Source organism: Anopheles coluzzii, chromosome 3 (assembly GCF_943734685.1).
Source record: "Anopheles coluzzii chromosome 3, AcolN3, whole genome shotgun sequence".
In the NCBI taxonomy this organism is placed as follows: Eukaryota; Metazoa; Arthropoda; class Insecta; order Diptera; family Culicidae; genus Anopheles; species Anopheles coluzzii.
Genome location: NC_064671.1, coordinates 54,161,325 through 54,185,956, shown reverse-complemented (window position 1 = coordinate 54,185,956; position 24,632 = coordinate 54,161,325). Strand labels below are relative to the sequence as shown.

The window sequence follows — 24,632 nt, the reverse complement described above, 5'->3', positions numbered from 1 at the left end:
ACAGGCGGACGTATTAGTAGCACTCAGTAAACGCAATCGCAAGTAAACGAAGGTGAACGGATTATGGGACAGCACCTGTTTGCCGGTGGGCTTTAAGGCGAGAAATGTGTATTTAGTCAATCATGACAAACACAAACGCAATTGATGCGTCAGGCGTGAATGGGATTAAGTTTGTAACACACATAACGATATTCAAAAATTTCTCTGTGCTTAAGATAATTTGGTCTGCGTGCTCGAATGCTAAGTAGGATATTTTATAGTCTCGTTTAAATACTATAATATTTATTTAATTTTCCATAAACGTATCATGTTACCTTAAATACGTACTTGCATAGCTATGTTGATTAATTCAATTCTTCAATGCAACAGTTCAACGAAGCCAACAATAAACAAAACGTATCGCCATTACAGGGTTTTCCAAGTCACTTTCGAATGTAAACATTGTTATTCACCGTCTGCAAAATGTTATTCCACATCGTTCTGACATTTCATTTTCATCATAATAATTTTTAATATCTTCAGCATGATTTTCAACACTTCAACGGGCTTAGTTTATCGTAGCTTTTTCACCGAAATTTGAAGATCACGTTTTCAGTTGAAGTGTGTAAAAAAGTGCTGAAGAAAAAAATGAAAAAGGCATATTTTTAGACGGCTTTGTGAAATAAAACTTATTATTTACACACACAAAAATCGGCAATTCGACAAAGGTTCTAATGAATGGATCGTCCTCCCGTAGCAAGGATTGACTATCCGGCTACGTGGTAATGAATTAAGTCTCGAAAACCTGTATTGGCCGACATGTGTGAAACTGTGTTTAAAAATCGTCTAGAATTGCTAATGAACCTTTAAACGGGTTTCAATATTCGGTGTAATTCATGTTTTTCTAGTATTTAATTAATGTGCCTGGATGAAACACTCCTTTAACGAGTTCTTTTGCTTGTAGGAATTTCTATTACACTGTTCTATTATTATTAAAAGTTTATATTCGAAAGGAAAATTATGTGTGTATAACACCACGGATAAACCTGGCTGCCTATTCCTTCCTGTAGATTTCATTTAACGGCCAAAGTGTAACTGTGGGGATAGTAAATTATTGTAATATATAAATACCAATGGGAGTCTTTTGGGAAGCTCACCTCAGTACCTCCACCCTACAGCTGCGATGTTGGAGAAAGCAAGGCTAAACATAGGTGAACTACTACCACAATTCAGCGTGCGAGACGGCTGCACCTCGCCCCCAATTTTATTGCTGGTTCCATCCACCGGATGACTGCTGGTCTGGTTTTGTTTTCGTTTGACTATGCTGCACCGACCGACTCTTTGCCGATGTTGGTAGGATCCGATTCACGCTTCTTCATTGGAAATATACAGCATATGTTTCATTAAAATGTTGACCTAGTCCGCAATAGGTGACCCGTTTATGAGTGGACTCGTTTAATGTAAAAGCGCTTGCTGGATAAGCAAAAGTCCCACTGAATTAGGAAACTACCGCAACCAAACAATGTTTATATGATTATACACGAATTCCAGTCGATAAAGTGTTTTAAAATAATTTATATTATGATATTCTTCTTATAGAATGGATTGAAATAATTTTTTTTAATTTTTTTTCCAACCAACTGAACAACTGTCCAATGTGAACATTATTCACCATTTGCAACATGTTTTTCAACAGCTGTCATTTATTGTAGTTGCATCGCAATAAATTTTCAGTTCTTCATATTTTCAACAAAAACAAAAACGCTGTTTCCAGTCCATCAAAATTCAGTCCATCTTTTAGCGTTAAAGAACTGAAAAATATCTACCACCACTAATGCATTCGCAAAACACTATTTTTATTTGTTCTTGCTATCGTAATATTGTTATTGTGGTACGTTTGATCTTCTTCATTTCAGATGTGATTAAATCAACTCTCGATTTTATTCCATCTTCAAACTCCAGACCAGGAGCTAGACGATTTCACTGACCCCATTATATATGCAGGGGTTCATGAGCTTAGGAGGCTTTTGGTCTAGTATACACGTTGTGCTCGACATACGATATTGATGCGTTCCGCAAAGACATTCGCAATAGTGATGCGAATGTTCGGAATCGATTCCGGAGCCGATTCCGATGATCGAAACGATTCCGATTCCGGAGTCGATTCCGGAGCCGATTCCGGAGTTGACTCCGAAGCCGATTCCGGAGCCGTTTCTAAGGTTGACTCCAGAACCGATTTCCGAGTCGGATCCGGAATCGATTCCACGATCAGAATCGGCTCCGGAATCGGAATTGATCTGGGATCGCAATTTGCCCCTATTACGGAATCATAATTGACTCCACAATTATAATTAGCTCCGGAATGTGAAGTACTTCTTGAATTGAAAAAAAAAAGTTTTAGGAGCGAAATTAGTCCGGGAATCTCCATGAGAAAAAAAAAGATCTTTTACAAGTAAATTTTAATTTTTTGCGGTTATCAATACGTAGTATGATTGGACCCAAACGCCTATTTTTATGGCGATGCCAAAACTAACTCCGTTTGGAAGTCGATTCAATTTTAAGAGCCAATTCCGATTCGAGAGCCGATTTCGATTCTGGATCGATTATATATATGTATATATAAATCTAAATCTAAATCTATATATATAAATCTATAAATCTATACATATATATATATATATATATATATATATATATATATATATATATATATATATATATATATATATATATATATATATATATATATATATATATATATATATATATATATATATATATATATATATATATCTCGTGTCACGGTGTTTGTTGCGAGTAACCTCCGAAACGACTGGATCATTTTCAACGAAACTTCGCACACACCTTTTGGTGGTATGAGAGTAGGTTTAAAGATTTGAAATCGTCCAGATGTTACACTAAACTTAATTTAATAATGATTTACTAACTCCCATGCAAAGAGCAGGATTGTTGTTGTGTTGTATAAGGCACTTTGACACTTGGTGTGAGATGCCTGGCGGTTTACACTCGATGATCGGATCCTGAGGGGATACGGGCACGACACAACAATCCCAAGTAACAAAGCAATAATGGAATATTTTAGTTTTTTTTTAATGATGTAGTTGGCCAGCTAGTGTATATATATATATATATATATATATATATATATATATATATATATATATATATATATATATATATATATATATATACATATATATATATATACATATATAGAGAAATATATATATTAGAATATTATTATATTAAATGTATATATATATATATATATGTATATATATATATATATATATATATATATATATATATATATATATATATATATATATATATATATATATATATATATATATATATATATATATATATATTACATTGCATTAAAAAACTAAAAGTAAGACTATAGTTTATTGTCCAAACACTACTACATTAAATATTTGATATTATTCGGATTGCATATCATATTTTATAAATGATTTTATAAATGATGTTTTAATTCAATAAAATGGAAATTCTTCAACACCAGTATACTTTAAAAAAAAATCAAATGAAGGAAACTACGTACTTCGTATTTTGAGGACTATCTGTATAGGCTCATTTGCTTATGTAGTGTTGTGTATTATTTTCAACACGCCACGAGCAGAATGTGTTGAATATTATCTGTTATTGAAGAACAAGAAGTTATTGTGATTCAAGTACTATATGTGACAACTGTTGAAAAACATGTTACAGGAGGTGAACCCTGTAACACTGATTCCACACGACACCTTTTTTTTCAAAAGTAGCTTGCAAAACTTACGATTCTCGCAAAAAAAAACTCTCATTTGGAAACAGTGCTTCCGTGTGCCCAAACAAACTGTTAAATAGTGTTGCGCCGTGATCGATTAAATGTGACCGTGCGGCCATAAAGGTTGAAATCAAAGAACATGTAGACCAAGTGATCTCATAGCGTGTTTTTTATAATCAATTTTGAACGACACTTTTTGACAGCATGGGTGAAGTCTTTTGCTCGAAGAAGGTTTCTGACGACTTTACGAATACATAAAACACTCAATATCGTTCTAATCACTAAGAGTTCTTCATAAACTTTAAGGATTTTAAAATTTTTAAACTAAATCAAATCTTACTTAAAATCCATTTTTGTTTTGTGCTGTTATGCACAGTGATCCGTTCTTATGGATATTCATTTGCCTTTTTCGGTCGAAAAGAGCTTTTATTATTCAGAAATTAGTTTTCACTTTAAATGGGGCAAGACCACCTGGTTTCTATACTCTTTGGGTGAAATACACACTGAAATGAACTATTAGACTTGTGAAATATTGGAGGTAAGGTATATCTCTTACACATACTATCTCTTCATTGACTTCAAAGCCGCATATGATAGCATAGCCAGGGTGAAACTGTACGACGCTATGAACTCTTTTGAATTTCCGGCCAAACTAATAAGGCTAGAATGACTATGACCAACATTACTTGTCAGGTATAAGTGGATGGAAAATTCTCAGGACCTTTTGCTACCACCAAAAGTCTGCACCAGAGGGACAGGCTTGCCTGTCTACTATTCAACCTGGCGCTAAAGAGGGCCATCCGTGACTCGAATCCCCAGATCCTGGCATACACTGATGATATATACCTCATTGGTCTGCGGCTCTCCTATGTAGCAGAAGCCTACCAAGGGATCAAGCAGGCGGCAGAGAATTCTAGATAAATGAGGCAAAGACCAAACTGATGGTGGCAACATCAGTGGCCCTACCAATAAATAATCAGAATCTACGTAGGCGTGACGTACAGATAGGTGAACGCACTTTTCAAGTCGTCCCACAATTCACCTATCTATGGCAGCGATTTGCGAGGGCGCGCGAAGGCTCGCACGCCATACAAGTTCACAGCCCCAGAGCCCTCGCATTTAAGAGCTTGCAAGCCTAGGCAGATTTTTCGCCCCTAGTTTTAGCAGTTATAATTATAGCACCCCGAGAGCAGCTATAACAGTGCGATTTGTGCCATACTAAAGACCAGCATTTTGCAATTTTATTTTGAAAAAATCTTCAAAATTTTTAATTGCGACATTTTTGACAAATAACACAGTAAAAAAATAATTGATGATTAAAAATCAAACATTTTTTAAAATACCATAAGATTTCGAGCAGATGATACTACTCGCAACCCTCGCAATGTTTGGCGGGATACGTGAGTTTGGAATAGGTAGTGTGAGTAAGTAGCATGTGTTTTTTATATGAAACGTTAATTTTGGTTATAGTTCAACTTCTTCTTCTTCTCTTTGCGAGGTTATATGCGGTTCGGCTTCAGAGTCCAGCTTCCTGGGAATATAGTTTAACTTAACCAGAATTAAAATATTTTCTGTTTTTACTCTTTACAAATTTATAAATTCGGTATAAGCCGGACAGTGCTAGCGATTTGATTTTTTTCGCAGGGCAACTAATTTCAAATGATCTTTGTTATTTTTTTATGAAAGCGGGAGAATCTTTTTTTTTTTAATGAAGAGCGACGAACGTCTGGTCATTAATGTTAGCGAGCAAACCTCATGAATCCCGCTCTTCTTGCCCATGTCTAGTCTGGGCGCATGGATTGGATTTTTGTTTCAGTCATTAAGAGTTAAAAAAGCATTGACAAATTCTATAACGGCAAAGCTTTGCGCAAATGCTTTGAAGCTTCCCGACAGGTACTTAGGCAGCGCTATAGCGTTAGTATCAGTACCATTTACCCGTCACTCTGGGACCAATCGGAAACGACATCGAACATGAAAAAAAATAATTTAACTTAAAAACTAGGGGGAAGATAAAGGGTAGAAACGCAAGCAAAACATTTTTTTTTCTTTGGCACAACAACCGTTGTCGGTCAAGACCTGTCTGTACCACTTGTGGAGTTGGCTTTCAGTGACTTATGGATTACCTCTCATAGCAGGATAGCCATTGATACGTATGGCGTCACGGTTATCTTGGGGCTTGAACCTATGACGGGTATGTTGTTAAGTCGTGCGAGTTGACGACTGTACCACGAGACCGACTATTACAAACCAAACAAATGGGAAAAGGATTATGGAGAGGAGGAAGAGGTGTAGCTCCGAAGACGTGAACAAAAACAAGACAAATATACATTATCGAACACGTGGTAGGGATCTTTGAAATCTGATAATGCCTTTTAATACGGGTCATTTGCACCGAAGCGAGTATGACGGGATGGAATATAAAGCGGGCGTCTGTCACGCAGACGACGGGATCGAGCATATAACGGAATAGAGGATAGGATATAAGAGGATATACAGTGGCCGGCAGAATAAAGTGGCCACTACTTACAATTTTACACTTTTTACATTTTTTCCGTGAAAAATGAAGTTATTGTACTGCTTTATTTTTTGAAACATTGTTCGTGATATGCTTAAGAATGCGCAGTACCATAGCATGACAAAAATGAGAAGTTTGCTTCAAGAAAAAAATTTTTTTCCAAAATTGATCAAAATCACTGTGCCAAAATAAAGTGCCCACTTTATTCATTCTACAGAAAATATTTTTCTGGACAAATATAACACCAAACTTATAATTTGTATGCGTTCCTCTCGCATTCTTTACATGTTCGATGATCTTTGCCATAATTTATTTTGTTTTTATCTGCACATATTTGGCATTGGTTCTTCCTAAAAGTATTTCAGAGCTTTAACATATTTTGTTTTTCTTAATCACGTCATTTTCACTACATTTGCATTAAAATTTGCACACTAAATCGCGATTGAATTTAAATTAAGAATAACTGGGAGCCATTAAAAAAAAATTATTCGATTTGATTGAAAAAATAAAATAAAAAATTCTTCGTGTATAACTTGAGTCGTCTTCCTAATGTAACATCAATTTATTTACTAACTCCGTATTTTTCACAGAAAACAGATAAATTCACACAGGATGCTTGTATAGGTATTAGCTTTCACTATGCCGTCGATTCAAACCATGCTCCCCACTTCTCGTATAGAAATCCCCTCCCTGGTCATCACATTGCACTCTTCATACATATTGGTTTGTTGGATCGCGTCTACTTATTTTTGAACATCAGTTCTAATTTGGACTCATCTGTCCAAATACCAGTTTTTCATCGATCTAACGATATATCAGCATGTTCTTGATCATATTGAAGCCAATTGGCTTTGTTAGTCTTGCTGTAGCTCGGGCGAGGAACTTGAAGGACGCTACATCTAACGGGCAGTAAATTACGAAAATTGCAATGTGATAGCTAGGGGGTGTTTCTCTTTAGGAGTAGCAGGAAAACTGGTGTGAATCGAAAGTACAACGATGGCTGATACCTTTTTTAACATTCTTCATCACTACTTTGGGATATTTCTTTAAAAAAAATAGGGTTTGAAAACTAAAAACATGTTCCTACAGGCTAACATCTCAACACACACAATCAATACAAAAATCATTTCTCAACTAGTATCGTATAAAATACCTTGCATGTCCTCCATGAAGTCTAAATTTTTGTTCCATCGAGAATTTGTGGCAGATTCTATGTGCGAAGGTGGATAAGACTGGTGTCACACACATATAAATTTAAATTTAAAGCTCTTAATAACGCTTGAGAAGAACCAGATGCAAAAACTAGATGCAGAACTAGATAAACCTTTAAAAATTAGAAAAAAAACGATCCTCGAACATGTAAAGAATGCGAGAGGAACGCGTATAAATTATAAGTTTGCTGTTATATTTGTTCAAAATAAAATTTTCTGTAGAATGAATAAAGCGGGTACTTTATTTTGGCACAGTGATTTTGATCAATTTTGGAAAAAAATTTTTTTCTTGAAGCAAACTTCTCATTTTTGTCATGCTATGGTACTGCGCATTCTTAAGCATATCACGAACAATGTTTCAAAAAATAAAGCAGTACAATAACTTCATTTTTCACGGAAAAATGTAAAAAATGTAAAATTTTAAGTAGTGGCCACTTTATTCTGCCGGCACTGTACATCTGTTCCAAAGAACAATCCTTTTGTTGGTATATTTTTTGAAACTAACATAAATGTACCCATAAAGCTCATAAACTTATTCTACACAATCGTACATATCAATCGAGACCCTTAAGAATCATTGAATCGAATGCAAGCTCAGTCGTATTATGGTTCGATTAAATTCTGAATATTAGCATAATTTTGTGCACACTCGATTGCACATTCTGTATGGAAAAATAGATTTGCGTCAACTGTCTACAAACGAAAAAAGTCATAATCATGTTACCATAAATGATAATAACAGTGATTGTAGCCAAGTTGGAATTATTTGTACCCCACATTCTGCAAGACGAATTAATGTACTCTCCAACCTCCCCAAAAATCAAAACCAAAATTATACGATTACGTTTAAGCCTAAAGGATTTAGATCAAGGATTAAAACATTCGAAATGCCGAAGCCTTGCAATTCAAAGCTTATTAATAGATAAGCTCACAAAGTCCTCAATTTCTCAATTCGCGAATCATCTCCCTTCAAGTATCAAAAACAGATTTGCCAATCTGTATGGGATCACACACCACGAATCTTCGTCAGATAAAATTATCGTTATTAAAAAAAGTTATTCGTAAAATACGGGTTCTTGTTATAAGAAATGAATACACCACCAGAACACATGGAGCTTGGAAAATAGCGAAAAATAATGTTTAAACACGTGTTATTACTATTTTTCTCTTGATCTGTCAAAAAATTGCAAGCAACTTTTTTTGTTATTCATCCAGCGATGGATAGCTCGGATTGCTTGAAAAAGATTCACTACAGGCTGCTAGACTTCCCCTACTTCAGTGAAAAAGTGTATTTGACAGTTATTTTCTGGCAGAACTGCCGTAAGAGAACGCGAGTAATGAAAAATTTCCTATTTTAATAATAACATTAAAAGTACATTTAACATTTTTTCTTATATAAAAATGAGCACATATAAAAATATCATCGCGAATTTGTACATAACAAACGATTCCAGATAAGAAGCGAGTAGTACAAAAAGTCAATTTGTTTAACAATAAAAATCTAAAAAAGTATTTTACATAAATATTGGGGTATATTTTTCAATCTCAACTTTGCGGCCAGCGAATCATTGAAAATTTGTTCTTGCGGCCCTCTGATCAAATGAGTTTGACACAGCTGCACTAAAAGAAAGGATATTCGATTCTGATTAGATTTAAAAAAAACTGAAACTGATTTTAGAAAATGTTTCGATTTTAAAAAATATTGAAATAACGCATTATAGAAAATTTCACGAAAAATTTCATTGGGGCTCTAATGCGGGTTTAAGATACAGGATATTTAAGATGAGTTGTTTCTTTGAGGTGAACATTTGGACGATCCCGTCATATTTCTTACATTTTATGTCTCTTAACGATGAAAGCAAATTCATATGGCTATATGCAATTTGGCAACCCAAATTCTTTAAAGCTGGAAACACACGAATCGAGAGATCGCCGATTTTCTCTGGTGGACTATTTAATGTGCCAGGATGATATATGTATTTGTTAAGACTTGCGAATCAAATTATTTATTTCACATAGCTTATGCAAAATAAAAAAAAACAACATTCGTAACTCCACACGAGTTTTCAAACAAATCAACTAGAAAAAGCACAAATAATCGGTTCACGATACCGCGAAAATCTAAGGAGGTATCTCTGCGAAACGACAGGCACGATGGGAGGCACGGAAAATTTGACAGCCTACCTGGTCTACAATTGTTATAAACAAGGCGCGTATGTCGCGGTACCACGACGATCTTGGTTCATGTATTTCCAGCCAAAGATGATTTTTTGAATGACAGTTCACAAAAAATATTGTTCAAAATATACCAGGGTTTCCCGTGGTTTCTTCAATACTAAATAGCAACACTTTCATTAGTTTTCCTCAACATCAATATCTCTTTAAGGCCTCAAACACACAGAGTTTCCGCGGGCGTGGAAACGCGTATAACAGTTCCGCAGAGATACACAGCATGAGCATTTCTGCATTTCCGCAGTAACGCGTTCAAACGAAATTCATTTTTATGACTAGATTGTTATACGCGTTTCCGCGGCCGCGGAAACGTGCGTCGTGTATTTGAGGTCTAAGTTGACGGTCCCTTGAATATTAGCATTAGGGATTGTTGTGTTCGCACAAATGCAAATGATTACACAACTATACGGCAAAAACAGAACATGTATTTATTATATTTATTATCTTAGGTAATATTAGGTGTGCATATAAATAACTATTTTTTTTTTCATAAGTTTATTTTTAATCGTGGCATTTTTATTTGTAATTTTATTTGTATTTTTATTTGTAAATTGGGTCAATCAAAGTGTTGGCCACTGTTATTTATTACTTTCCTCCACCTTTCGGGTAAATCGCGGATTCCTCTTCGGAAAAATGATACGTTTTTCGAGACAATCCAGGTGTCCAACCAATTCTGGATCTGTTCATAGGAGGAGAATTGCTGGTCAGCCAATCCATGTGCCGGAATCGGAAACAGATAGAAATCTGATGGTGCCAGATCAAGTGAATGCGGCGGATGCGGTAAAACCACCGACAAACCGACATGACACTTGCGTTACAAAACTGTCCTACACGAAAGTACTGTCAGCTGCTCGAAAACTGCTATACAATGCAAATAGCTGATAGGCTGAAATTTCAGCCTACGAGCTTCAAACGGAAAGGGCCCCATTATCTGACTTTGCGGCATCCTGGACAGTTCCCTAGATCACTTGTCGGAAAACATTTTCCCGCAGCGCTGAGGACACTCTTCAGCTAGTATCCTGCAAAAAAATAGACCGATATCTTTTAAAATCTCTGAATACCATCAATAAGGTATGAATGAGAGAAAATGTATGAAATGTATGTGGTCCACTGAAAATTGGACAGTCTTCATTTCATAGCAAAATTACCACGTAGCATGCCAATATTGACCAATATGAATCTATGATCATTTGATATCAGTTATTAGAGGTCCATCGACTAGATTGGGTGATCTTTAACTTGCCGTTAAAGATCTAATTGTCTCAATGCTAGTGAACATTATTCGGATAGAATAAATTACTGCTTTTAATTGCTTAATTTTTTTTTCTCCAGGCTTAGTAACAGAGCATGTTTGAATATGTTAATAAAGGTAATATTATCCATCTTTAGTAAGATAATGATGAAGACTTTGAGCCATAAGCCTTTACCTTTGATCAACATGTGACTTTCTTACTAGCATAAAGCCCATCGAGATTAATTAATTACAACTGATAGCTTTGACAAGCCCTACTACCATTCTGGCTTTTTTTTCTTATAAATTGATTACATTTACGCAGTCTTAAGCTTGATAGTTAAATAATGAAACATAAATGAATCATAATTTTTGTTACAACGACCCACAAAAACGGATGTTTTTATATATTTCTCCACATTGTTATGTCATATCGTCAAGATATCCGAATCACTTATTCGTTCCCGCCTTTTAATTGTAGTATTAAAGGAATTATGACGTCAAATATAGTCCGGAGGATGAATCATTCAAACACACCCAGAGTGTTTGCATCCTCTGCTCGAAAGGTCTAAGACTCGTGTCTACAGAGTAGCACAGGGCGGATCAATGTACGATATATCCCACATTTCATGTGGTCTCAAAGCCTTCTAGATCTCAGCAATCAGTGAATCCCATAGTATGCACGATTCCCCTGCAAAATACGTCTTAGGAATTGTTCGAAGTATCAGCCGTCCCAAGATACCAGAACTACTTTACTACACCGAGGTTGTCGCCGTCAACTAATACACTGCCTCCCAGTTGGGCCCTATCATGGGCTCAGCCTCCGGCAAGCAGGTACTTCGTCTTTGTCGCATTGATCCTCAATCCAATTCTTGCTACTTCACATTTTAGTAGGATGTACGCCTCACACACCTTCGCTGTTGTCCTGTCGATGATGTCCTTGTCTTCCGTGAAACCAAGAAATTGGAGAGATTGGTAGAGCTTCGAATGACACCTTCCAGAGCGATGTTGCTGGAAGAGCAGACAGGAGAGTCAGTCACCTTGCCTCAGACTCCTGTGAGATTCGAACGATTCCGACATCAAGTTTGACACCCTCAATTTGTACTGCACCCCATTCATGATGGCCTCTAACAGCCGGATCAACTGCCCAGGAAAGTGGTACAGCTGCATGATGGTCTATAGTTTATCCCGGTCTATGGTGTCGTAAGCCGCCTACAATCAAAATAAGGCAAAGCGTCTCACATTAAAGCTCGAACATGAAGTGGTGTGTACTCTGTTGTGTACGGGCCGGGACATATGAGGTCGATGAAATCGTGGTGCGTAGGGGTCTGGCGCTCTCAGAACTTCTGGAGGATCTGTCATAGAGTGAAAATTAGGTCAGTGGTAGATCCGTCGCCCTTTTTGTAGACTGGATGAATGATATCCAGCTTCCACTTCTCCGGTAGTTCCTCCTGCTCTCAGATTTTTACGCTCAGCTGATGCATTTCGATGGTAAGCTTTTCCGGCCCTATCTTGAAGAGTTCGGTCGCCAACTCAACACTGCCAGCAGACTTATTGCTCTTAAGCTGCTTCATGGCGCTGGTAATCTCATCCAGAGATTATTAGATGGCGGAGGCACCTCGTCTTCTGAGCCAATACTATCGCTGTTGTAACTGCTGTGTCACTGCTGTGGTAGTTGGCTTTATCTGCCACTTGCGCCAACCTCTCCTGCATCTGATCCATTAAGCACGTGTCCTTAAAAGTAGCACTTCTACCTTTCAATCACCTCTCGCTCGTCAGTCAGGAGACATACTTCCACATCCCGGCACATTGCGGTTTAAGGAGCAAACCCTCATCGTGCCTCCTTCAAACTCCTGTAAAGTAAGTAGATGTCCACGACTGAGATGGCTGCTCCAGCAGCTGTTCGTCTGACTCTTCAAAATGGCGTTTCTTTTTCGTGATTCATTAATATTCGCATTATTCGCATCAGTTCTTTCAAATGCACCTTTCGCTCTAGATTCATAATCATCATGATTTAACCGGTTGCTATGGATCGCAATCGATGATAATAGGCCTTAGCACCATTTTTCGATCTAAAAACTTCGATCGATCCGGCTGTCATGTTGGTGTCATTTGACACTCATGTCCAAGTGTATGAAGACCACGTGGTCTCGTCCCATACAAATTGACAACTAATTTCGGAATCAAAAAAAGCTCCATTTGACAGAATGGGTGAAATGAATTTCCATAGGAACCGTTCGCTATGTTCTTAGCAACACATACGTAGTACACATTGGTGTCCTCATCGACGGCATTATTTTGATCAAAAAATGGATTTTAATTAGTTCAGATTTGGTTTAGCTTACAATAAGAAATATTTTGAGTGCTTTTTAAGATATTTCAGTGCAAATAACGAAGATTACAAGATTGTTTGTGTATTAGGCAAGTTGTCAGAAAGCTTGTTTGGGGAAATGTTTTCACTCATGGTGTCAAAAAGTGACGTTCAACTTTTGCTATGAAAAACAGGCTATGAGACCACCTGATCTTCATACACTTTGCTCATGTCGCCGCCAAGGTGTTTATTTTACTGGTGTTTTAGAAAACTAGTATACCATTGCACTCACAGGCAAAATGAAATTGTGCTAAAAAAATTCTATCATTGCGCTTTGTATGGGAAAATAAAATCCGCGACGCATTGAGCTGCGAAAATTATCGTATATCAGAAAGATTACATAAATCTAGGCTGATGTTTTTAAAAAACGTAATGTAAAAGCAAGTTAGTAAAAGTTTTGGTTCTTTTTCAATGTTGTGAGTGATAAAAAATCATTTATTGGTTATTTAAAAACATGGATTTTCTGTCTACACTAAAAGCTGAACTCGATGAAAAACGACTTCATGTCGCAGTAGGAAAGAAACAGTTATACTAGCAGCATGAGCGCTGTCAATATGCCACAAAACACAATTTTTCGGCGCACGGCGCAATACGGCGCGACGTTTGGGGTCCCATTTTCACGAAATATGAGCGACCGGCAAGGGAGGAGCGCATCCAGACCAGCAGCTGAACGGGCAGTCCAAGCGTCTGAAGCTTCGCGAGCAACAAGGCGTATGGAACGTTGTCGAAGGCAGCCTTGATGTCCGTGTAGACCTTGTCGATCTGTGCGCCGGCATCGATGGTCCTGTGGCAGAGGCTGACAAAATCAAGCAGGTTGGTGGTGGTTGAGCTTGGGGATAAATCCGTGTTGTGCACGGCAGATATAATTCGAAGCAGCGGCGAGTAGTGGCTCGTACACTAACAGCTCGAAAACCTTAGCGCAGGCGCTAAGCGACGTGATGCCGCGGTAGTTACGAGAGCTAGATTTGTCCCTCTTTGTATGCACTGGAACAAACCACAATGTCTTCCGGCAGGCAGACAACGTGTAAATTTACCCAAGTAGCTATAAAGCGGCTTCCGTGGAGACATATTGACGTCCTACCATCTTATCGTACTAGGTATCAGTTGTTATGGCTTATGGATTTCAACTCTTGAAAAAAGCAGAATGGTTGCCCAAGGAATTTTTATGTTTAAATTGTTAACTGGAAAAATCAATGTACCTCTATTGCTAAGTAATGTTATTTTGTATGTTACCATCTTTTCTGTGCTAGGGATCCGTTATTATTGAAGTCTAAGAATTTAATTTGTATTCAAATGTTAATGACTTGTCCTTTAGTATCTCGAAATATACAAGTGTCATACGAGACTGCATTGCGTCTAATTTTTTAGGAGCCCATAGTTTATAACACATTAGTTGTAATTGTGTATGTAGGAGGCATGGAGGCTCGATACCTTAATAATAAATGATAATAATAATGGCAGGATAGATCCTCAACCTTACCGAGTCACAGAAGATCGACGTCAGGATAGGTGCAACCGCAGCACCGAAGCGCTTGAGAAGGCGGAATCCCGTCCGGTGGTTTCAGGCGGCTAATCGCTTTAGAAACCGAGGACTCGTCGATTAACGGCAAACAGGGGGTCATGGCATCAATCGGAACGTTTGCTAGTGCATCGATTATATGGCTCTCATCTGTTACCGCCGGAGAAAATGAGGCCCGTGAGGCAAAAATGTCACAAACTGCGAACGGGGTATGACCGCTCTGTCGGTTGTAGCTGACGAAGGTGGGGAAATCAGACGATTTTTGCCTAGCGTCAACAAATTTCCAAAGCTCCCGAGAGTTTCCGCGCGAGTGCAAAGCCATACGGCACACATACGCCCGGTAGCAGTTCCGATTGTATCGCCGATAAAGCGAGTGCGCGGTGACCTAGACGAGGCGAGACATCTTCGAACCCGATAGTCGCAATGTGCAGAGGCCTTAGCTTTTTTTTAGCCTTTGTAAGTGCCGGTCACCCCAGGGAGGGACTCGTTTCAGACGCTTGAATAGTGTACACGCATTCAACGTTTGCGACATGAACCGTGCCAAATCGTCAACGGCGAGTTCAAGGCAGGTGTAGCTGGAACACTAATGAAACCCTTCTGGCCGCGTTAGAGAGGAAGATGCTCAAAAAGATTCTTGGCCCCGTATGTGTGGAAGGACAATCCGCTATGACCCGGAGCCGTTATAACGACGAGCTATATGAGATGTACGGCGACCTCACTGTCGTGCAGCGTATCAAGCTCGACAGGTTCCGGTGGGATGTTCATGTGGTACGCATGGAAATGAACGACCCAGCCCGTAAAGTCTTTTTAGGCCATCCACAAGGACAGAGCAGGCCTTGTAGACCTAAATTGGGGAGGAAAGATGACGTGGAGGCGTCTGCCATTAAATCGGGGATAACAGGTTGGTAGACAAAGGCCCGAGACCAGGCAGGCCAAGACCGTAACAATACAATACAATACAATACAATACTTCGCTACCGCAGCTGTAAACATGTTTTTAGGCATGTGTATGAGTACTGATGACTAGTACTGAGTCAAACGATTCATTTCTCGACGCAACCCGGATTCGGATGCGAGTCTATCGGAATCGATTCCGACCCAAGGGTGTAGCTTGAGCGTAAGGTCAAAATCGAAATCAAGTTCGACCCGTGGTACGGGACAGTCGGTGCAATGTTGCATAAGTGACATCGACCCGTTGGTGCAGCGAGTTCCGGCCGGGCCTTGAACCTACTTTGGCTCGACCAAAGTCGCTTATGCTTTATTGTACCTACTGCCCGCGAACATACAACGCCCACGGGCCTACCCTTGCCGAATGCAGAGCCGATAGCATACGATTATATCTTCGTCATGAACGTAAGAGGGAAAGGTTTATACCATGAATGTACCCGAAAGGTATGCATGCTTCACTCATCAGGATCTAAAGGCAAGGACAAGGCAATCACAGCGATAGTTAACACAACTATTCGGTTCGGCCCGGTAAACGTCGGGTGGGCGCCGGAACGCAGAGGAGCAGACTTTTTCATGATTTTGTACCACTTCGGCTGTTTTGGACCTCATGTGTGGATAATTTTGACAGTCACCTACGGAGAAAGAAACAAAATTTTTATGGCAAAATTAATTATCGGAGAATTTTTTTTTGTTTTAGAAATACTAGCTTACCATGTATTTTATTCATTTTATTCAAAATATCCGCCCTCACCTTCTATTACGGTCTCCACCCGTCTCCGGAACCGGGAACAAGCCCTGGCGACAGTTTCGTAGGGTAGGGCACCGAAAACGGACCTGATTTTCGCCATCAGCTCCGCCTTGGTGTTGCTGGAGGTTCTGTTGGTGTCATTTTCCACCGCGCCCCGCACGAAATAATCCATTGGATTAAGATCCGGGGAGCTGGGAGGCCACACATTCGGCGCGGTGAAGTCGTTGAAATTAGCCGCCAACCACTTTATCGTTTTGGAGGCTGAATGGCACGGAGCGGAATCCTGCTGGAACACGTACGGTCTGCCGTTGGCCACTCTCGTGATCCAAGGCTTCACGACGGTGTCCAGCATGAGCCATTTTCCTCGTAGATGGTGCCACCCCCATCTCACGTGCCAACGGCCGAATTCCGATCCCCGGATTTTCCATCACACGCGCCTGGAGGTCAGTCAGGAAAGCGTCGGTCCGCACGCAATCCCGCCGCTGAGAATGTGGTTTTCGTGCTGCCAAAGCTTCGTCGTCGTCGCTATATTCTCCCAGCTCACTCCGGATCGCCTTCACCGTGTTCAGCGAACACTGCACGCACTGCATGATGTCGCGGTTGTCGCGTCCGGCGCGGATCATCATGATGCATGTGATCCGCTTCCACAATGTACTCTTTTTTGGCATTTTTTATCACGGGATGTTTTCGCTGCTTGTTCCGTACACTTTTAGCTGTCGAATGCTTGTTTTCCTATGCCAACTCGATCACGAGTTATAAACAAAAATGAAACTGTCAAAATTATCCCGAACGCCCTGTATATATCAAGGTGGATTAAAAATATCAGGTGGTGGATTAGGGCCTTTGGGAGGTCGCCATAGTTGAGGGACTTTACGTCATTTTAAAACCGTTAACCATTGGTTTCCACACACAAAGCATAGCAAATAGAACAGATTTCTTTGTTATTATGTGCATTTTTGTGTGTCTATTGATTTTATAGAAAAAATGAAATATACAGTAGAGCGTCGATTATCCGGGCAGCTCGGGACCGGACGGTTGCCGGTTAATCGATTTGCACGGATAATGGTCCAAGAAATATCAAACGCATATAAAACATATGAAATTCACTAGTTTTACAGGGTTTCACACTTTATCTCAAGACCGCGGGACCCCTTCCCGAATCTGTCTTAGCCAAAGCCATGACTGCGGTATGATGCTTGAAAACGTTGATGATACCTGAATTCATCGGATGCAATGCTGAATCTGCGGCACATTTCTCGAAACACACTGGCCCGAGCCGAGGACATGCGGTCGAATATTTTTTTACACGGATAACCTTTGTGTACATCAGTGTACTGAAAACAGTTAATTATTTTTTTCGTGTTTTTACCAAAAAAGATTATTTAAACAGTTCAAACTACTTTCTTAACACTTGTAAATATTTTAATCAAACAAATATGCATTCACTCATTTTATTAAATTGTCTTTTTTGGTAAAAAAAAATGAAAGGATAATTGAGTGTTTCTAATAGACTGATGTACACAAAGGTTATCCGTGTAAAAAAATATTCGACCGCATGTCCTCGGCGCGGGCCAGTGTGTTTCGAGAAATGTGCCGCAGATTCAGCATTGCATCCGATGAATTCAGGTATCATCAACGTTTTCAGGTATCATCAACGATTTCAAGCATCATACCGCAATCTTGGCTTTGGCTAAGACAGATTCGGGAAGGGGTCCCGCGGTCTTGAGATAAAGTGTGAAACCCTGTATTATTAATTCACCTAGAATCAATCGATTAATCGTTAGTAGAATATTATTTTAATCAATAACTGTAGGTTTAACAACTGTTCATGGACAAAAATGAATTTCGAAAATACCCCTAGTGTTGTGGATGATAGGCGACCCCTGTTCTCACCGCGCCAGTCGTCCTGTCGATGGTGGAGTCCCAGGGAGGATGCCAGTGTGCGCACGCACACTCCGGCGCATCCATAAGCACCGCACGCATCAGTGTGTGGAACAGCCGATAGAGCAGGAGCTCTCGGCAGGGCACGCGGCCCGTTTACTGTGGTTGTATAGTGTTTTGTATGTTTTATCTGTAAATATAAAACGTTCTGTTTGTGCCGTGTAATACTTCAATACTGTGAATTATTTCATCTGCTCGGACACAACACGTAGACACTACAGAGCTGCACAAGAAACTGGTTACCCAATTGACTATCGCTGCAAACTTTCGCCGCACGTATGAACAGCTGTCAGATTTATGCGCACGGTTAAGCCGCCCACCGGTTAATCCGTCCCCGGATAATCGACGTTCTACTGTACAGCAATTATCCGCAGTACGCGATACTCGATATACGCGAATTCGCAGTACGCGATTTCTCTAAATTTGACAGCTCCATTTGTTTTTTGCAAATATTTTAAATATTTGAAATATTTTATGCTCTTTTTGAATTTCCTTAGTGTTCTTAATGCATTTTGCATTAAATTTGTGCAAAAGATACCTGTTTTATAACAAAAAACTTCAATGCAAAACTCTGTGACGCTATATTTCAACCCTTGAACCGGTAGTGTAAACTATTTTTCCATAGGAATCCGCTATACGCGAAAACTCGAGATACGCTATTGCGCTCGGTCCCGTGCGATAGCGTATATCGGATAATGACTGTATTAACAAAAGATTTGATGCTTTGTTTATGCACGAAATTTAAAATCAAGTGAGTAAGAGTTCTAATTTCACGTAAATTGTCCAAGCGGCTCGTAGATAATGAGGAATCAACGTGAAAATTGAAAAAAAAATGATTTCTTAATTTTTATCATCAAAACTGTCGAAAACACAATGAATTAGAGAATGAATTCACGGAATAACACAAAATAACACTCTTTAATCCATGTTTAAAGGTAAAATAAGAACTCGCGAAGTCCAAAATATATTTTTAAAGAATATTTTATCGAAAAAATGGGGTGGATAAATTATATGAACAAATTTAATAAATGTAAACAAAGTTTGAATCCTGGGGACCTTACGTCAAGTGACGAATTGTCAAAATGCACTAGAGTCCACCACCTGATATTTTTAAATCCACCTTGTGTATATATGCTCCCCATCAAATCTTTTCTAACAGAATCTTTCAAATCCGATCGATATAGCAGTGGAGTGGAATGGAGTTTGCCGCCATAGCAACGTGGTTAAAATGTCGAGCAGTGGGATATGAAGTTAAAAATTTCATTTCAGTTAAAAAAAAACCATTACAGCCCGATAACCATATCCACTGCTCAACCCCAGTTGAATTAACAGTTGAAAACTAAATAATATGAAAAAACATGTTTACAGCAAACAAAAAAGGATTTTTTATCACTGTTTGAGTTATTTGAGATGTTTTATCACTCGATATAGCTAAAATATTCATGTTAAGAAAATATAAAAGTATCTGTTTTTAATAAAGAATCAAAACACATAATTTTAGGTTTAATCTTTATGGTTCAAGCTAAGAAATGAGAAACCAACAAAAGAAATCATTTTTTTTTCTAATCCTTCCCTTTTATCCAACCTTATGTTGAGTACGTTAAGTTGACATAAACAGAAGACCGTTATCAAGAAACTTCCAAGGCTACCATTTACATGACACCAAGGTGGGTGACGGCTGGTTAGAATCGGATTCCGACACATGGATGTAACGAAATTGAGAAGACCCATAGGATAACTAGGTGCAAGGAAATATAAGCAACTCCTATCCGATGGAGTGGCGAGTTCCGGTCTGAATGTTTTCTTGCACCTATCGAAGATGTTACGCCTACTTGTACCTTACGGACTGTCCCCAAAAACTCCGCTTCCAACCATTAGCATTCCGCATCCTATTATTTCTTAATTTTGTACTAATTACATGATAAATCGTATTTGTATTAACAATTTTGATTACATAATGCCAAGAGCATGTGATACCAAAATATTAACATTTTTTTTATTTGGAAGTTACAAGAATAGTGACATTATTATAATATTTATTGTATTCTTTATTTTCAGGAGCAGTAAAACTCATATGATTGAATTAAGTACAAAATAGCTGCCAATACGGCAGGGGGAATTGTAAACTACAAGATATACAGATTTCCAATAATTGTGCCCGCTGCCAATCTCGTCTCCTATCTGCTCAATAAACGCCACAAAACGAAACGTTCCGCGAATAAACGGCGTCGGAGTGTCCGTGGACAAACCCGAACGCCGTGTCTTGTTTCAATATTACCGATGTCCACTAATGAGCCGGACTCGGCTGGAACATCTTCACATGGACTAAGACGCCGCACAACGCAAGGTCTACTAAAGCACGCGGAAGCAGCAGCTACATCTACAGCCTCTGCATCGGAAGCAGAAGCCGCGGTAGCCGCTTTGGCTTCGATGATGGAACCACCAGCCAGCATTATTATGAAAGCTGCTGCAGCAGCGGCGGCGGCAGCTGCTAAGGCTGCCGCCGGATCTGTTACCACTAAAGAGGAACCGGATTGTGGGGAGATAAACGATCGTGTCGCATCTTCAGTTGATTCTAGTATGGACAGTAGCGCGCTAGCAAATTGCCTTTCGAGCACAATCTCATCCTTACGTAGTTCTGGGAATTGTAGCACTGGAAATGGTGGTGGAGGTGGTAATATTAGTGGAGGAGACGACAACTTGTCCGACAATTCAGAATCTACATCTGGAGCAACGACTACGACGTCGAGTACCGCAGCAGCTCAATTATTGGAAAATCTCAAACATAATCTGAACCATCATAACCACAACAATAACAACTCAAGCGTGATCAACAACAATAATCCACTTCACATCAACAACAATAACAACAACAATGGCAACCGTAAGCTTTTTGAATGTGATGTTTGTAATATGAAGTTCTCCAATGGAGCAAACATGCGCCGGCATAAGATGCGCCATACTGGTGTAAAACCGTATGAATGCCGAGTATGCCAAAAACGATTCTTCCGTAAGGATCATTTGGCGGAACACTTCACGACGCACACGAAAACCCTACCGTACCATTGTCCAATTTGTAATCGAGGGTTTCAACGGCAGATTGCAATGCGTGCACATTTCCAAAACGAACACGTTGGTCAGCACGACCTCGTCAAGACCTGTCCCCTATGTAGCTATCGGGCAGGTACGATGAAATCACTGAGAGTGCATTTCTTCAATCGGCACGGTATCGATTTAGATAATCCGGGACCTGGAACGCCGTCGTCATTGCTACTTGCCCTTGATCAACATAACCCGGCAAACTTGTTGCCGGCGGCACTGGCAGCTATGAACGCTGTCAATGCCTCGTTTAGCGATGGAAGTGCAGCAGCTGCGGCAGCTGCAGCAGCAGCCGATTCTATGCAGCGATCAATAGACAACGGCACACCGCCAATGCACTTTCTAACCCCGCATGTCGAAATCTCGATGGACAATGCGGATGATGACAACAGCTTACCACTTAACTGTAGTCGTGACGGCCCCACCGGTACTGGAAATTCCGCCGGAAATCAACAGGAATTACACCAAGGGAATAGATCGCACAACGGAACTCCTTTGCTGCATTCAAACGGGCCTAGCCCTGGGGGCAACAATGATCGCAACACACCGACAACATCATCTACATCTGCAACGATCTCTTCTGCGCTGGACATTCATGCAATTGTGCGGCCATCTAATGGTGGAACACCAAATGTAGCGTCAACTGGATCTCCGGTTGGTTCGCCTCATTCGGCAGATTCAAACGCTCCTTCCAGTTCCCAATCTTCATCGTCGTCGACGACTAATACGATGCTTCCGACATTAGTACAAAGCTCAAGGCATATTATTTTTGATAACCCTATTACACCATCGATTAGCTTAATACCTATAAAGCAGGTAAGTCACAATATCATTTTCTTGTTTAAATAGTTTATTGGGATGATTCTAAACAAGGTAACGGGTAACATTGAACATAGTTTCTGTGAAAGTTATGTTGACATTATCTTTGTTAATTGATTAATTGATTAATTGATTTGGTAAAAAATTAGAACAAAAAAATATATCAAGGCAAGATTAATCACCACAAAATCAAAAACCTTCACGTATTTCACTTTAAAAAAAAGTATAATTTTAAAAGTACTACAACTGAGCGCTCCTTACTTACTTCCTTATCCGGCGCTACAACCGCTTTGCGGACTTGACCTGCCTTAGAAGTGCTCGAAACCGCTCATGGTCCGTTATCCCTGCCGAGGCGTTCGGCCTCTTGCCATCTTGCCACCTCAATTTGGGCCTACCATGCCCTCCTTGTGGACGGCCTAAAAAGACTTTACGGGCTGGGTCGTCCGTTTCCATGCGAACAACATGGCCAGCCCACCGGAGCCTGGCGAGCTTGATACGTTGCACGACAGTGAGGTCGTCGTACATCTCGTATAACTCGTCATCCTCCATTGTCCTTCCACACATACGGGGCCAAGAATCTTTTAGCATCTTCCTCTCGAACGCGGCTAAGAGGGTTTCGTCATATTTGGACAGTGTCCATGTCTCAGAGGCGTATGTGAGTACCGGTACTATATATGTACTATATATTCCCAGCTTCGACCGTCGCGACAGGTTCTTTGAGTTGAACTGACTTTTGAGGCTGTAGAATGACCGGTTGGCAGCCAGCATCCTTGCGCGCAACTCAGCTTCCATGCTATTGTCGTTGCTGACCTTTGACCCCAGATAGGTGAATTCTGGGACGACTTCAAAAGTGCGTTCATCTATCTGTACATCACGCCTACGTAGATTCTGATTATTTATTGGTAGGCTCGCTGATGTTGTCACCATCAGTTTGGTCTTTGCCTGGGTTATCGTCAATCCGAGGTTCTCTGCCGCCTGTACGATCCCTTGGTAGGCTTCTGTTATCTGCGCGTCAACGTCAGCCGTAGTTTTTCGCGGACGACCGGTCGACTTACCCGTAGCTTCGCTACGAATGGCGTTGTCCACAATCGTCCGCGAACGGCCGAACGCCTTGCAGATTGTCTTTATTGGGACGTTCTCACGAAACAGCCCCTGAATGTGTTTCCGCTCCTCTGGTGTGCAGTGCTTACAACGACGCATGATGATTTTGTGGATTTTTTTAACAGCAACCTTACACCTTGACCACTGACTGAAGAATGAAGTGCAAAACGATTTGGCTCTCGTTTTATACTGCCGCGATACGTCATCGGCACTCGTAACTCAGGTTAGTAGCACACCAAAAATGGGAGTATAAAAGGCAAAAATTGGTGATTGCAACTTTAGTACGCCTCGCACTCTTGCCGATGACACATCCAGCGCATGCATTGAACCAAAAACAAAAAACTATTTTTATGTCCAGCGGTGTATATATACGGAACAAACAATTATTTTTGACTTTATTGTTGAAAAACAAAATACTAAAAACTTCAGAGCGGAGACTCTTTTTGTACTCGTGAGCTGTTTTAAAAAATGAAATTATCGCTGATATCGGGAAATTAAAGCGCTTCAGAATACTTCCGACTATTACAACGACTCCAACGGCTCCAACCGGCTCCGTCGGCTCCAACGGCTCCGGACGGCTCCGACGGCTCCGACGGCTCCGGACGGCTCCAACGGCTCCGGGCGGAATCGACGGCTCCGGGCGGAATAGACGGTATTCGGAATCGGAGCCGGAGTAGCAATGCTTCCGCTTCCGAATTCCGATTCCGTAAGCGTGACACCCTGGACATTGACCAGTGGTAGCACAACTACCACGGCAAGTCCAGCGGTCGGCACGGCTGCCCACAACAGAAACTGAGCGGGTATCCAGTAGCTCAGTTTCGAAAGATTTGAGAGGGTTAACACACCAGTTTATAATGCCAAAAATTCGTACAGTTACCCTACGTCTGGTTTAAAAGAAACACCAACAATCTGAGTCTACAGACCCGAATCTAGTAGCCGTTGATTTTAATCAGTACACAAAAAATCCCATACAGAATATAAATTTATTGCATTTTTTATGACACTAGTTAATTTGACACGGTTAAAGAGTTATGCAAAATAATTTAAATAAATTCCGATATTGAATTTATTAAAAATTGATATTACTATACAATGCGTACAAATAACATT

At 39.9% G+C, this 24,632-nt stretch overlaps 1 protein-coding gene across 7 annotated transcripts in view; it reads left to right on the top strand.

Annotated features, from left to right (window-relative positions):
- Positions 1-24,632, top strand: part of LOC120957287 (zinc finger protein 236) — a 62,558-nt gene that overhangs the window by 24,915 nt on the left and 13,011 nt on the right. For all 7 annotated transcript variants that reach the window (XM_040379408.2, XM_040379405.2, XM_040379407.2 and 4 more), the window contains exon 3: positions 20,562-22,418. In XM_040379408.2, coding sequence (XP_040235342.1) covers positions 20,784-22,418 — 1,635 coding nt within the window. In that variant the 5' untranslated portion in view covers positions 20,562-20,783. The remainder of the gene's footprint in view (positions 1-20,561; positions 22,419-24,632) is intronic.